At 39.4% G+C, this 16372-nt stretch overlaps 1 protein-coding gene across 1 annotated transcript in view; it reads left to right on the top strand.

The window, feature by feature from the left end:
• The window catches only part of GALNT2 (polypeptide N-acetylgalactosaminyltransferase 2), a 177950-nt gene that overhangs the window by 130651 nt on the left and 30927 nt on the right, over positions 1–16372 (top strand). Inside the window, exons 9-11 of the mRNA XM_089669800.1 lie at positions 10980–11067; positions 14742–14845; positions 16028–16154. Coding sequence (XP_089525926.1) covers positions 10980–11067; positions 14742–14845; positions 16028–16154 — 319 coding nt within the window. The remainder of the gene's footprint in view (positions 1–10979; positions 11068–14741; positions 14846–16027; positions 16155–16372) is intronic.

Genomic DNA, 16372 nt, shown 5'->3' with positions numbered 1-16372 from the left:
AAAAAGAAGCTTTATTTCTTTTAGCTGGGGGAAAAGGGACAGCTGATTCTCTGAGCTATAGTGAAGAAAAAAAAAAAAAAAACTGTAATTACATTTAAAAACTGGCACTGACCTATAGTGATAGCGACTTTTTTGTTTTACTTTTTTTCTGACCTCCGGAACGGATTAATTGGTTTTCAATGCATTCCTATGGGAAGCAGAGTTTTGGTTTACAAATTTTTTGCAATACGAAACGTCCCGGAGAACTCAAATTCGTAAACCGAGGTACACCTGTATTGCAAATTGTTGTGTATGCTTAGCTTCATAGAATAATGCAGCACTTGGCTGTGAAACCTGTTTAAAATGTGTTGTAGTTATAGAATGGTTTTGAATTGCTATTGGTGACATTTATATTAGCTTGCATTAGCATATGTATATAGATGGTCATAAATAATCTTCCGGGAGATTTTATTCTGTCAATATTTAATCTGCTAAATTGAGTGAGGAGGGGAGAGGTGACCTTCCTTTTTTTAAGAAATTTGGTTGGTAAAGATAGATTTTTTTTTTTTTGTAAAAGTATGAGGAGTTTATTCTTGAATTTCTTTATTTTTTTTATTAATCATCTATTTGAGGGTCACGCCCTAACTTTTAGATTTCGGTGGCACCAGGGGATATAGCAATTAAGTTTATTAGAAATTTTTTAAAGCCCTCAAAGCTAGCAATATATAATTACTAAATGCCTGTGCAATGAGTTTGACAAGTTGAGAGGTCTGCCTTATAGAATCAGGAATAATAAATAGTTACGGCAAATTTGGTTTCAACCATAATTTTAGCTGCTAGTAATTACAAGAGTTTTTCATATGAACCCAGCATAACCCAAGCCAAGACCATGGCCATGTTTTCACCACTCGGAACAAGCCATTTGCTCTGGAGAATAATTATTATAATTATGATTTATACATTAAAATTGCAAGGTCTCTAGTCTTTTTGTAGACTTTCTAGGTAGCTATAAGAACATCTAGTCTGTAGATGAATCTTTATGTAAACAGAAGTGCCTGAAATGATGTACCTCTGATAAACTGACCTTCCAACGTCACATTTGGAAGAAAAATAAACTTAGTTTTAGGTCTTATGATTTAGGATTGGGATTTAGTTAGAACTTTTATGCATTATATCAAGTTTCTGTGACCCTAAACAGCAGTTTTTTTGTTTTTTTAAATAAGCCAACCCAATGTGAGACAAGCAGTTGATGCTAAAAGGGTTTTTTTTTTTTTTTGTTTTAAATTCTGGCCTAAGTAAGGCATACTTACGCTGCTACTGTGCCAGTATTCTTTTTAGGTGAAGCTGGCTTTTTGAAGGGTCTCTCAGCACTTATACCTGGAGATAGATTTATGAGGAGATGGCTGATTTTATACGTTGAGCAAGATTTTATTCTTTTGAGATAGCCATAAGGGCCGGAGACACTCTGGTATTTGTGTATGTTTGTTTCATGCTGGAATTTCTGCCTAGTTATTTAAAGCTAGTAAATAAATGTGCTTGTGGTCAAAACTGCTGTGTAGATTATCACTATAAGTACAGAACCCCCCTACATGAGGCAGTCTATTCAGGAGAAGATGAAACAAGGCTGCTATCTTGCTAGGTTGAAGGAACCATACATGAGAAAGTATCAGGGAAGTTAAATCAAACTGACCTGTAAAGTCTGAATATCCACAACTTTCAAAATGTGACTCACCAGACAAATCCAATTAAAGGATCGCATTATCTGCATACAGGATTTTCTGTGTCACTGAGTTAACACTTCCACTTCCTGGAAACTTAAATCAGTTTTTCCATCCTAGCAGCAAGTAATTGTCTCAGCAAAGCTTTATCATGACGTAGACACCCATATTGAGGCCCCATTCACACTGGTGTGATTTCTCCTGCGTTTGCTGTCATGCTGCAGTGCACAGCAAACAAATTCACATTATTCTCTTTGTAGCCTAATCACATTGACGCAACATGGTGCAGTGCGATTTTTGAAAAGGGTGCAGGTACTTCTTTAGTGCAGCACAGTGCATTTCTGGCCCTGTAGACCTCAATGAGAGAACATGAAATGCACATGATAAATGAATGTACAGGGTCTGCTCCTACAAAAAAAAACATGAAAACACAACATGAGCGCATTAAAAAAAAGTGCAAAAATATGCTACAAAAACGCACTGAAAAGTAAATGATTATGTACCAGCACTAGTGGGAACCTAGGCTAAGTACTGTCCAGATAAAGGTATCTACGTTATAATGTGGTATATGGCCTTTTTGTCACGTTGCTTGATCATGACATTAGATACCCTTAATGGGACCTGTTGGCTTGTAATCTTCTTTTAGATACCTGAAGTGTATTGCAATTGTGACCCCTACAAAATAATGCAGTTTCTTTGCAGCAAAATGCAGGCTGTCTGTTAAATATGTTATATGTGTGTAATATATATATATATATATATATATAGATAGATAGATAGATAGATACAGTTGTGTTCAAAATAATAGCAGTCAGACATCACTAACCTGATCAATCACTGTTTTTGGTAGAAGTGATATTTCTACATGGCAAAGAATTTACTAGCAGGTGTAGTAGAGTAATAGAAATCCCAGAGACCCAACAGTCATGACATGCATGCTGCTGATTCTGTGTAATTGAATCACTAATTGAAAGGGGAATGTTCAAAATAATAGCAGTGTGGAGTTCTATTAGTGAGGTCATTCATTCTTTGAAAAACAGGTGGCAATTATTGCCCTTCATTTAAGGAAGGAAGGCAGCAAATGTTGTACACGCTGGTTACAGTGCATTTCTCTCTGAAATTCTGAGGAAAATGGGTCGTTCCAGACATTGTTCAGAAGAAGTGCAGACAATGATAGGCTGCTCAGCTAAAATGATCGCAAATGCTTTAAAATAGCAACCAAAACCTGAAAGACGTGGAAGAAAGCGAAAAACTACTATTCGAATGGATAGAAGAATAGCCAAAATGGCAAGGACTCAGCCAACAATCGGCTCCAGGAAGATGAAAGAAGGTCTAAAGTTACCAGTGAGTACTGTTACAATTAGAAGACGCCTGTGTGAAGCCAAGCTATCTGCAAGAAGCCCCCGCAAAGTCCCACTGTTGAAAAAAAGACGTGCTGAAGAGGTTACAATTTGCCAAAGAGCACATTGACTGGCCTAAAGAGAAATGGCGCAACATTTTGTGGACTGATGAAAGTAAGATTGTTCTTTTTGGGTCTAGTGGGCGGAGACAGTTTGTCAGACGACCCCCAAACACTGAATTCAAGCCACAGTACACTGTGAAGACAGTGAAGCATGGTTGCGCAAGCATCATGATATGGGGATGTTTCTCATACTACGGTGTTGGGCCTATTTATCGCATACCAGGGATCATGGATCAGTTTGAATACATCAGAATACTTGGAGGCCATGCTGCCTTATACTGAAGAGGAAATGCCCTTGAAATGGGTGTTCCAACAAGACAACGACCCCAAACACACCAGTAAATGTGCAACATCTTGGTTCCAGACCAACAAGATTGACGTTATGGAGTGGCCAGCCCAATCCCCGGATCTTAATCCAATAGAAAAATTGTGGGGTAACATCAAAAATGCAGTTTCTGAGGCAAAACCAAGAAATAGAGAAGAACTGTGGAATGTAGTCCAATCATCCTGGGCTGGAATACCTGTTCACAGGTGCCAGAAGTTGGTTGACTCCATGCAACACAGATGTACAGCAGTTCTCAGAAACAGTGCTTATATAACTAAATATTAATTAAGTGATTCAAAGGAAAGCAAAATCTTCAAACATTTTTCAGTTTATATAGTGAATGTTTGAGTTTGTAAAGAAGAATACAAACACTGCTATTTTTTTGAACAGTCTAATATTCACTTTTCATTTTTTTAGCGGAGCAACACAAATTTCATGTATTTCTCTTCATGTTTTGATTTGGAATAGAATGTGTAGTGTTCCCAATGCATTTGTGTGTATGGAAATAAAAGCAATTAGAAGGATTTTGAGCTTTAATCACTTTTTTCAACACACTGCTATTATTTTGAACACAACTGTATGTGTATATGTATGTGTGTATATATATATATATTTTAATTTTTTTATTTATTATTTTTTTTATTATTCCATCCATGAATCTTTCTGCACTCTCTAGCCTTTGAAGCATTTACAAAGCACACTCAGAATCCACCTCTTCAGACAAACCTACAATCTTGGCTAGATTATTTTCTTTAGCCCCTGGGATCCATTTTTTAAAGGCAAGTAGGCTTTTCAATTTTTAAGGTAAGTTGCACTTTGCAAGGGAGTTTACTCCAGAGTTTACTGAATGAGGTGAAACTTTGCTAACCTCCTTCATACAATTATGAATTATGTGCAAGCAAAAATGCTGTTTTTTTTTTTTTTTTTCTCTTTGCATGTAATTAGATATTCTTTGCAAAGTGAAATATCACCACATTGATTAAGCTGTGCAGCAAATTCCTTTGCAAAGTGCAACTTCACTTGGAAAGCAAACAGCCAGTTTGCCTTTAGTAAACCAACTCCATTGTCTCATCATATACCCAAAAAGACTTGCAGCTGTAATTGCAGCAAAAGGTGTTCTACAAAGTATTGACTCAGGGGGGCTGAATGCACTTTTCAGATAGTTATATGTAAAACGTTTTGAAAACCATTTATCATTTTCCTTCCACTTCACAATAATGTGCCACTTTGTGTTGGTCTATCACATAAAATCCTCATAAAATACATTTACGCTTTTGGTTGTAACGTGACAAAATGTGGAAAATTTCAAAGGGTATGAATGCTTTTTCAAGGCACTGTAAATCGCTTATTTCTCTTCAAGCAGATTTTAAACACAAATATAAAAATGTAGTGTATTGCAGATGATCAGTCCTTTTTAACGTGAAAAAATACAAATGCAGCTACCACATCTAAGTACATTTTGTGCAAGTATAGAAAATTACATATTGATCCTGCCAGAAATTCAGTGTCCTTGTAATTTCATGTGCACCGAACTGAATCTGAAACAATGAACTTTCTCCGTTATCTTCTGTGATCAGCCAAATTCCTCCCATCCATGTAATGGAAGTGAAAAACAAGTAAGGGATTTTTGTAGGCCATTTTTGGGAAAGCAGCCTAGGGTGATAACACAGCTGCTCCATAGTTACAGTACATGAATAAGCGTTATCACCCTAGGGCATGAAGAGTGTTCTTGGAAGCATTTTCAAAAGAAAGTAACGGAAAAGCCTGAAAATGAATTCACATCTAAAGACTGGTAATCAGCGACATACAGTTGTGACCAAAATTATTCAACCCCCAATGCTGTAAAGGGGTTTAGGGACTATAGTGTACATTTGGAATTGTATTCAGAATCAAATCCTACAAGGACGTTGTAACTACCCAAATGCAACTAAAATGACATCAATTGTTTATGTAATACAGTAGTAAATGGTTCTTATGTGGTTTCTTCATTGCCACAATTATTCAACCCCTTAAAGACTACCACTCTGAAGAACAGAGGTTCATACAGGTGCTTTCCATCAGGTATTGAAAACACCTGTGGATGTCACCGAGCAGCAATCAAGCATAATAAGCACCAATTAGGCAGCTTTAAAATGACTGTGATACTCAGCTCCTTCTAGACATTTACTGGTGTGGTTACAAACATGGTGAAGGCAAGAGAATGGTCCAGGAAGACAAGAGAAGAGGTGATTTCTCTTCACAGGAAGGGCAATGGCTATAAGAAGATTGCAAAGATGTTAAACATACCAAGAGACACCTTAGGAAGCATCATTCGCAAATTCAAGGCAAAGGGCACTGTTGAAACGCTACCTGGTCGTGGCAGAAAGAAGATGCTGACTTCGACTGCTGTGCGCTACCTGAAGCGTAGAGTGGAGAGAAGTCCCCGTGTGACTGCTGAGGAACTGAGAAAAGATTTGTCAGATGTGGGTACAGAAGTTTCAGCCCAGACAATAAGACGCACACTGCGTAATGAAGGCCTCCGTGCCAGAACTCCCAGGCGTACCCCCTTGCTGTCTCCAAAGAATAAGAAGAGTCGACTGCAGTATGCCAAAAGCCATGTGGACAAACCACAAAAGTTGTGGGATAGTGTTCTGTGGACTGATGAAACAAAATTAGAACTGTTTGGGCCCATGGATCAACGCTATGTTTGGAGGAGGAAGAACAAGGCCTATGATGAAAAGAACACCTTGCCTACTGTGAAGCATGGTGGAGGGTCAATCATGCTTTGGGGCTGTTTTGCTTCTGCAGGTACAGGGAAGCTTCAGCGTGTGCAAGGTACCATGAATTCTCTTCAGTACCAGGAGATATTGGATGGAAACGTGATGCAGTCCGTCACACACCTGAGGCTTGGGAGACGTTGGACCTTTCAACAGGACAATGATCCCAAGCATACCTCCAAGTCCACTAGAGCATGGTTGCAGAGGAAAGGCTGGAACATTTTGGAGTGGCCATCGCAGTCACCAGACTTAAATCCGATTGAGAACCTCTGGTGGGACTTAAAGAAAGCAGTTGCAGTGCGCAAGCCTAAGAATGTGACTGAACTGGAGGCCTTTGCCCATGAAGAATGGGCGAAGATACCCGTAGATCGCTGCAAGACACTTGTGTCAAGCTATGCTTCACGTTTAAAAGCTGTTATAACTGTAAAAGGATGCTGTACTAAGTACTAAGATTGAATGTCACTTGGGGGTTGAATAAAACTGATAATGCTGTGAGCACAGAAAAGACATTTGTGGTTATTTCATTATAACTGTTATGTTATATTTGTCTGACCTACAAGTGCCTCTTTAATGTAAATGTAAGCAAGATGACTGAATGATCAAAAGCAATGTCAAACTGGCCAAAACACTCAATTTCAGTGGGGGTTGAATAATTTTGGTCACAACTGTATGTTTGTTTATTTTTGGATTAGATTGTTTTCTTCCCCTTACTACCTTCTTGTACAGGTAAGCCCCGTTAATATTCATATGTTTTAAACGGCGCTTACTAGCCTTTGGAACATTGTGTGTATTGTATTACCTGTACGACCCTTCTTTATCAGTGACTCTTTACAGTGCCGAATGAGATCATGTCTCCAATATAAATAAATAAATAGTAAGCTGGCAACAGACATGAAGTAACACTGCTGCTGCGCATGCCTGCTGAGACACAGTACCCTCTCTTATCTCCTGTTACTAAATAAGCCAGTTGGTGAGGTCTCTAGAAAGCTTTCATGAATGTAGAAAGCAAACGTGAAGTATGGTGTTTGAGAATATGACAGCAATTGGACCATCTCACCAAGTCTTGCGTGCTTCAGTCTTTCCCAATTTATGAACACTTTAGGAATGATGGACGCCTGTACAGTAGGAGTATGTCATTGTTGACTTCTTTTGCATGGCTATCCAGATAATCTAATAACATAGTTATAGTTAGTCTGGCTGAAAAAAGACAGAAGTCCATCCAGTTCAACTATTAAAAAAAAAAATGAATTCTAATCCTATACCCACAGTTGATCCAGAGGAAGGCAAAAAACCCAGCAAAGCATGATCCAATTTGCTTCTGCAGGGAAACCTTCCTGATCCCCCGAGAGGCAATCGGATATTCCCTGGATCAACTTTACCTAGAAATGTTAATCTCCGGTTATATTCTGTGTATCTAAGAAAGAATCCAGGCTTTTTAAAAGCAATCCACTGGGCTGGCCAGAACCAACTCTTGAGGGAGTCTATTCCACATTTTCACAGCTCTCACTGTGAAGAAACCTTTCCGTGTTTGGAAATTAAATCTCTTTTCCTCCAAACGTAAAGAGTGCCCCCTTGTCCTCTGTGAGGACCTCAGGGTGAATAGCTCTACACCAAGTTCACTATATGAACCACTGATGTATTTATACATGTTGATCATATCCCCCCTTAATCTCCTCTTCTCAAGAGAGAATAAATTCAGTTCCTCTAATCTTTCCTCATAGCTGAGCTCCTCCATGCCTCTTATCAGTTTGGTTGCCCTTCTCTGTACTTTCTCTAGTTCCCCAATGTTCTTTTTGTGAATTAGTGCCCAAAACTGAACTGCATATTCCAGATGAGGTCTTACTAATGATTTGTACAGGGGTAAAATGATATTTCTCTCTCTGGAGTCTCTACTTCTTTTAACCACTTGCCTACAGGGCACTTATACCCCCTTCCTGCCCAGGCCAATTTCCAGCTTTCAGTGTTGTTGCACTTTGAATGACAATTGCGCGGTCATGCAACACTGTACCCATATGAAATTTGTATAATTTTTTTGTGCCAGAGCTTTATTTTGGTGGTATTTAATCACCTCTGGGTTTTTTATTTTTTCTTAAACCAAAAACCACTGAAAATTTTGAAGAAAAAAAAAGTTTTTTCTTCGTTTTTGTTATAAAATTTTGTAAATAAGTGATTTTTCTCCTTTACTGATGTGCGCTAATGAGGCTGCACTGATGGACACTGATAGGTGGCACTGATGGGCACTGTTGAGAAGGCACTGGTAGGTGGTACTGATGGGCATTGACAGGCATCACTGATGGGTACTGATAGGCAGCACTGATAGGCGGCACTGATAGGTGGCACTGATAGGCGGCACTGACTGGCACTGATAGGCGGCACTGACTGGCACTGATAGGCGGCACTGACTGGCACTGATAGGCAGCACTGACGAACACTGATAGGCGGCATTGATGCACACTAATAGGCGGCACTGACTGGCACTGATAGGTGGCACTGACTAGCATTGATAGGTGGCACTGATGGGTGACACTGAAAGGCAGCTCAGATGGGCACTGATATGTGGCATTGATGTGGCACTGAAATGTGGCACTGATGGGCACTGGCAGGTGGCATGGAAGAGCACAGAGCTGGCACTGATGGACACTGACAGGTGGCACTGCTGGGGTTACACAGATCATCAGGGCACACTGATCATCAGTGCTCTGATAATCTGTGTAGATGTCCCCTCCGAGGAATGCCGATTACCGTCTCTCCTCTCCTCTGGAGCTGTCAGCGTGACAGCTTGTGAGGAGAGAAATGCCAATAACTGGCATTTCCGTGTTTAAATGTGATCAGCTGTGATTGGACACAGCTGATCACATGACCGAGCCGACATCTTCGGCTCTTTCCATAGATTGGTAATCTGCTGTGTCCGAGGGGCACAGCGCACCGCCGATTGCCGTGCTGCGCGCTCCCGGAGCCGCACATGCACGGTGAGAATGGGAGGACGTCATATGACGTCCTCCCAGAACGAGAGAACCACCTTGCGCCCGTCATATTACTATATGGTGGGCGGGAGCCGGTTAATACAAGAGAGGATTTTGCTGGCTTTAGAAACTGCAGCTTGGCATTGCATGCCATTATTAAGCTTGTGATCTACCATAACTCCCAGATCCTTCTCCACCATTGATTCCCCCAGTTGTACCCCCCCCCAGTATGTATGATGTATGCATATTCTTAGCCCCCAAGTGAATAACCTTACATTTATCAACATTAAACCTCATTTGTCACATAGTTGCCCAATTAAACAGTGCATTGAGGTCGGCTTGTAAGTTGAAGACATCCTGTAAGGACGTTATTCCACTGCACAGCTTGGTGTTATCTGCAAAGACTGAAATGGGATTTTTAATACCAGACCTCGTATCGTTTATGCATCTATTAAAAAGTAAGGGTCCCAACACTGAACCGTGGGATTCACCACTGACAACCCTAGACCATGCAGAGTATGAATCCTTACCCACTACTCTTTGAATAGGATCTTTTAGCCAGTTTTCTATCCATTTACATACAGATTTTTCCAAGCCCGTAGACTTTACCTACCTTACACATTAGCCGTGTGTGGGGAACTGTGTCAAACGCTTTGGCAAAATCCAAGTATACCACGTCTACCGCCACCCCTCTGTCCAAGGTTTTCTTCACCCCTCATAAAAACAAATCAGATTTGTTTTGACAACTTCTGTCTTTCATGAATCCATGCTGTCTGTTGCTTAAAATATTTTTTTCCAGCAAGAACTCATCCATGTGGACTTTTATTAAACTCTCCAGTATTTTCCCAACTATAGACGTTAAACTAACAGGTCTATAATTACTTGGTAAAGATTGACCCTTTTTAAATACAGTATTGGCACCATATTGGCCTTACGCCAATCCAGTGGTACTATGTCCGTCATTAAAGAGTCCCTAAAAATTAGAAACAATGGCTTTGAAATGACAGAGCTCAATTCTTATATTGTTTAATAATGTCAATTGTTTCAAAGTCACTGTCTCGGAACAAGCATGCCTATCACATTAGGAATTCTAATCTTACAAGCTGCTTGCATGTTTTGGGTCAAAGACTCCAGAGGCAGTCAGGCAATTCAACATTTCGGATGTAGGCCAGAAATGTCAACCTGCATAGTTATTTCAGAACAGGTTTCATTCTATACATATATTAGCTGATAAAGGTCTCCAATCTTAATGATCATTAAATCGTAATGTTGCTTTGAACTGTGCTGCCATTATATATCCATGATAATTTGCTTGAAAAGGTAATGAAGTGCGGGATTACAAAAGAACAAACCTCTTTACTCACCTATGTGGCCAGATGCTGTAGCTGTCCTCTGCCAGCTCTAAGACCAAGAACCAAGCGCTCACATGAGGTGGGGCGCTGAGAGGCTGTGCCAGCTGCCAGTCAGACATCTGTGTGGATCCCGACAATATAGTTATGATCCTGCTAGAGCAGCCCGCTGTTGGCTAAATCTGGGTTACAAGAGTACAGAACTAAGTGCACTCCTGTGACCCACATCAGACGTTTTTAAGGGTTTTTTTTTTCCTTTATTTTACACAGTTAGCCTGTCAGTAACATACTTTATGTCCTAGGGTGACCATGCTCACTTACTGTACTGTATTTGTGAGGGAACAGCTTCCATAAAGAATCTAGCATTTGTTGATCAATTTGAAAGAACTTATGACTACTATATATTTTTTTTTTTTTTCCCTTCTAGGATTTGACTGGAACCTGGTTTTCAAGTGGGACTATATGACTCCAGAACAAAGGAGAGCAAGACAAGGAAATCCAGTAGCCCCCATTAAGTAAACACTTTTTTTTCTATGCCATCTTTAAATTTGTTTTTGAAGAACTGTAGAAATGGATTGTTTCTCTCATACAGCACATATACACACACTGGGGGAAACTTGAAAAGCATTGCATACAGACTGTGTATGTAAATAATAATTTCAGTGTCCTAAATTATTTACAGTTGGCATTGTTGATGGTTTAATTCATGATGCTTACACATGGATAGGTATCTTTATTTTTGGCCATGCGACTGTTTTGTTTGTTTTTTTTTTTGGCTTTGTTTTGTTTGTTTTTTTTTTCAAATCTTGGATACTGTTAATTTTTAATATTTTAGAAAATAAATATTCTGGATATAGCTTTGTGAATTGATTCTTATATATCATTAAATTGCATTTCCTATACAAATTACACCGTGTTGAAGTCGCAGAAAATCTCAGCAAGACTCTAAATCTCATACTATGAAATATATTCCCAATTCAGTCACAGCCACAAGAAATACAATACAGTACAGGGTTATAGTCACACACTGAATTTTCTTGGTATGAATGCATGTTCACTGTGTTGGTCTGAAATTGTGGAAGATTACCTTATCCATTGCTGATCGTTTTACTAGAATCCACAAAATAAGTTGTTGTAAATACTAATGTGTAATTAAAAAACAGAGTTCATCCTTTTGTGAAGCAGGCAGCATTTTGTCCACTGCTGTATCTTCCCAGCTGGAAAGTCTAAAGGGGAGATTTCCCCCTCATTGGAACAGGCTTTATGGATGGAAGGCATGGCACTAATGTAGGAATTTTTCCCTGTTGAGGTCCCATGCGGGAAGCAAAACAAGATGTTTTATATATCTGTTGTGTGGGACATTGGCTGGCAGGATTGTGGGTGATGTGTGTGTTTTACTGTTATATAAAAGCCGAAGTAAACCTACATATTTGATGGTTTTCCAAATCTATTACATTGAAGGCATGCCTTAAAGCAGGACTACAGGCACCTCCACTCCAGCACTGTGGTGTCCTTTAGCTTCCTTACTGGCCGCTGATATCTTCAGCTGGTCTTCATCCGGGTTCTAATTTATTTTTCTGCTTTGATTGGCTTGGGCATTTGGACGTCAGTCCCACGTATGCACGGGAGTTAACTCGCCTCAGTAGATACATGTAAAGCTCAGTGTACAGTTCAGACAGGCAGGTAAGAAACTTTAATGTCGAAGAGATGTCTTTTCTGCAGAAGAAACCTGCCTTTTTGCAATGTTTTTAAAAATTAAAGTTACTCTTTAAAGGATAACTTAGTTACTAATGTGTTTTTGTCAGCGCTCAACCAAACTGTCAAGTCATCTAATGGTTGTTGTCAAAGCTGGTCATATGTTCAACACCATGGCAACTCTAGATCAAACAGAGGCTAAGATGGCAGATCCCTTTACTGTAAAATTTAGGAGGATTTCTTCCACTAGAATAGAGGCTTTGGGTGGGCTCTGTTCCTAGCTTCCACATTTTACCTGGTAGCCAGATTATTAGTCTCAGATGTGCACAGGCCTTTATATACTGTTGTTCGCTCACTGCTAGCAGAATACTAAAAAAGATACAAGGGTTTTCAGTCTGCTTTGGGGAACCCATTAGGGGGCACCCTGTTACGAAGGAACTGACCTTCGTTTAGTTAGTTGCACGGGCAAGCAGATATTTTTACTTGTTCTGTGCTGTGGAATTGTAGAAAACCTTGTATTCAAACTGCATTGCTGCTTTGCTGAGTAAAAGTGCAGAACAGACCTGCTTGGACTGTTTCTAGGTGTCCTGTCCCTTGTATGGTTTACTGCTGTCAGTACGATATTTCAGCTGAACAGTATTTCAATAGATATCAGATGTGTAAATTGGAGTATCCCAGTGATTTAACTTCCTTGGGATATAATGGGGTTGATAAATTGAAAAAGCAGAGACTGTTCATATATATCTAAGTGAATGTTCATTTTGCTAAATGAACAGTACCTGTCACTTATTTAAAATAATAAATGAAAGCTTTGTTCGTTTTTGAATTTTTTTTTTTTAAATAAATATAATCTTTATTAAGGCTAGGTTCACACTGCAGCAATCCGATTTTGATTAGACTTGCAGTGTGAGATATATATATAGTAATTCCTATGAAATGTTTTGGCCTTGACCCTTTTGTTGTCATTTCTCTAGGCTAAAGGAACAGAGTCACAAGACATAAAGCAGATAAGAAGTGTTTGTGAGATTGAACTTGTTTGTGAACATCTAAAAATGTTACATTAGACTGCTTAAGTTAGATAAAACTTGTTTATGCAGTAAGAAATGTTTATTTGCTTGTGCCCTCCATGTTGGGGGTGTTCGATGAGAAGCTGGCTTGTGGCAGAAGTGTGAGATTGCTAGATAAGTTGTTTGTCCAGTAAAGTGGCTGGGTGTGACTCTGTTATCCTCATGGGATTTTTCTGCTAGCTCCTCCTGGAGTGGGCATGGTGCCCGCCCATTTTGGGAAAATCGCCAAAAATGGTTCACAGGATATTTAAAGGGAAGCCTGGACACTGTGAAATTGAAAGCCTTCCCATGCCAAAGGGTACGCTGGGACTCTTGCCAAGGCTATATGGGCTCGTCGATTAGTCATGTTTATGGCTTCTCCGCGATCCCCTGTGCACTGTTCCGATGGGGTCTCCTTCCCATCTTTCCATAGCTTTGGTAATGTATTAATTCTATGCTGTGATGCTGTCAAAAGATGTGTGTATTTCATGCTGTAATGCTCACACTATTAGTGGTGTGTGTTATTATGCAGCTTGTGATGACTATAAGATATATCCTCCTGTGTGTTGTGTGATAATAAAGGTGGAGGTTTTGTCAGTGCAAGAATGCTGCAGTTGGATTCTGTTTTTTTTTTTGGGGTGCCGAGTGAATGCTATGACGTGCCCAGGACCTGTGTATTGTATATAACTTGTTCTTGGTGATTGTGTCCAGCCTTGTATTACATACACATATAAAATATTATATAGTATTACAAAGTCACGTTGATTGTGAACGGATGCCAATGAAAACCATGTGATTTCCATTGTCATGTGATTCTTTGTGACTCAAGTTGGATCTGAAATTGCACAAGTGTTAACCAGGCCTTAAAGTTTTTGCAAAAAAGTACAAACATACCATACCTGAGGAAGATTGTCATAATCGCATACATTAAGTGTGTCCTATGAACATGTTATCATTTGAGAGTAGCATTAAGAGGGTCATACACTACAAAATCAGACATGTCTATTAGTCTTGAGTATAATAGAGAAGGTATGGTAATAAAACCATAAATTGGAACTGAAAACAATACTGGTGTAGGTATTAATATGCTTCTAACCAGCTATTGCATCAGTTTTACAATAACCGCGATCAGAGAAATATCAAATCGGCATGTGAAAACTAAGCGTATATTAAGTATTCTCATACAGTGTATGATAGCGACATAAGTAATTGCACTAGTAAAAAAAAATATATCAACAATACACAGAAATCTTTTTTATTTGATATTTGGCTTTTAATGCCACACTCTAATATTTAATAAGTACTAGCTAATGTCTCCCTGCACCTAAACCTACTTGGTTATGAGTGAAAACAACACGTAGACTATCTGTTTTATACATTCTTATTTTATTTTATTCTGATTAAACCATTTACAGTCCTTACTGTAAATTTTATTTTTTTCTTTCCAGAACGCCAATGATTGCTGGTGGGCTGTTTGTAATGGACAAGTCATACTTTGAAGAGCTGGGAAAATATGATATGATGATGGATGTTTGGGGAGGTGAAAATCTAGGTATGTATGTTGTGCCCAGCTGTATGCCCTGAACGCTGTAGACAACCAATGAATAAGGGCCTGTGTTGACAGGCTTTCAGCTTGTGTTGGCGTCAGTTTGAGATAACTCTGAGATCATTTAGAATGAAAGGTGCATTTGACCTGCAGCTGACCTCATTCTTACCAATGTCAAGTGGGTTTTGCATCCCCATAGACTTGTATAGAAATGCAGACCCAGTTTGAAGTGAACAGCCTGTCGCAAAGGCTGTAACAAGCCAGAGGATCACCATATAATGCAGCTGTACAATTATTCTCAGTCTTGGGATTTCTTTACACTAGGTGACTTTTGTAATACATGTAAACATCATAGTATTGCATCCATTCCATCAGCCTCATTCTTACCAGAGCAATATGCAGTTGTAGTTATCCTAAATAAAAGACAAGCTGCAGTACAGATTTGGTATATCAACTCACCCCACCACAGTTAATCATGCAAGTTAGTTTAACTAAGACCTTAAAAATCTTAAAGTGGGACATATATTAAATCGGTTTTGCATCATTTAATGTGCAATTTGCAGGTAAAAATGCTAGCATTAATCTTTGGGTCGGCTTTGTGACAAAAGTTTCTTAGCCAGTTTCTCAGCCAATGATGAGGGAGAGACTCAGAAGAGCCGGGGCTCTCATGCACATCGCTGGACTGGCTAAGGTAAGTATTGGGGGGGATGAGGGGCTGCACACTGAAGGTGTTTTTTTTTTTACCTTCTTGCATAGAATGCGTGAAGGTAAAAAACCTTTAGCCCTTAGAACCACTTTAAAGTGTTATTAATGGCAATTTAAAAAAAAAACAAAACAGACATGTCATACTTACCTGCTTTTTGCAATGGTTGTGCACAGAGCAGCCTCATTCCTCTTCTTCTCAGGTCCCCTACTGACTCCCCTGGCCCTTCCCTTTTGCCTAGTGCCCCCAGCGCATGTAACTTGATATGGGAACACCCAAGCAGGCTTAATCCTTAATGCATGAAGGTAAAAACCTTAAATCTTTACAACCACTTTTAAAGGGTTTCAGTCTAGAATATATTCCTATAGAAAACCCAGCGGAGGGCAGTTGACATGTTTCTTCTAATTCCAGAAATCAAGGGGGTGTAGAGCTGTCATTGGTTGAGTTCTCCCTAAATCAGTGTTTCTTTCTTGAATATCAATTAGAGATTTCATTCCGAGTATGGCAGTGTGGTGGAAGTCTGGAAATAATTCCTTGCAGTAGAGTGGGACATGTATTTCGAAAACAGCATCCATATACATTTCCAGGAGGAAGTGGAACAGTGTTTGCCAGGTAAGGGGCCTTTTGGCACATTGTTTGTATTTATTGCTTATTGGTAACTTGCAGGGAAAGAAAAATGGAAACAGTCATTACTAACTTAAAATTTTCAAGCTCCAGGGCTATTATTTTGATCCTGGTTTTGCTACCTAATAAGTAACTAACATGGAAGGTCTGAAATGTCTTTACTTGTACCTGCATTCTTGTTAAAATAAATTGCTCACCAGGTAGCG

Source organism: Staurois parvus, unplaced genomic scaffold (genome assembly GCF_062004578.1).
Source record: "Staurois parvus isolate SC_StPar_1 unplaced genomic scaffold, SC_StPar_1.0 ptg000081l, whole genome shotgun sequence".
Classification (NCBI taxonomy): Eukaryota; Metazoa; Chordata; class Amphibia; order Anura; family Ranidae; genus Staurois; species Staurois parvus.
This window is presented reverse-complemented; position numbering and strand designations above follow the sequence as displayed.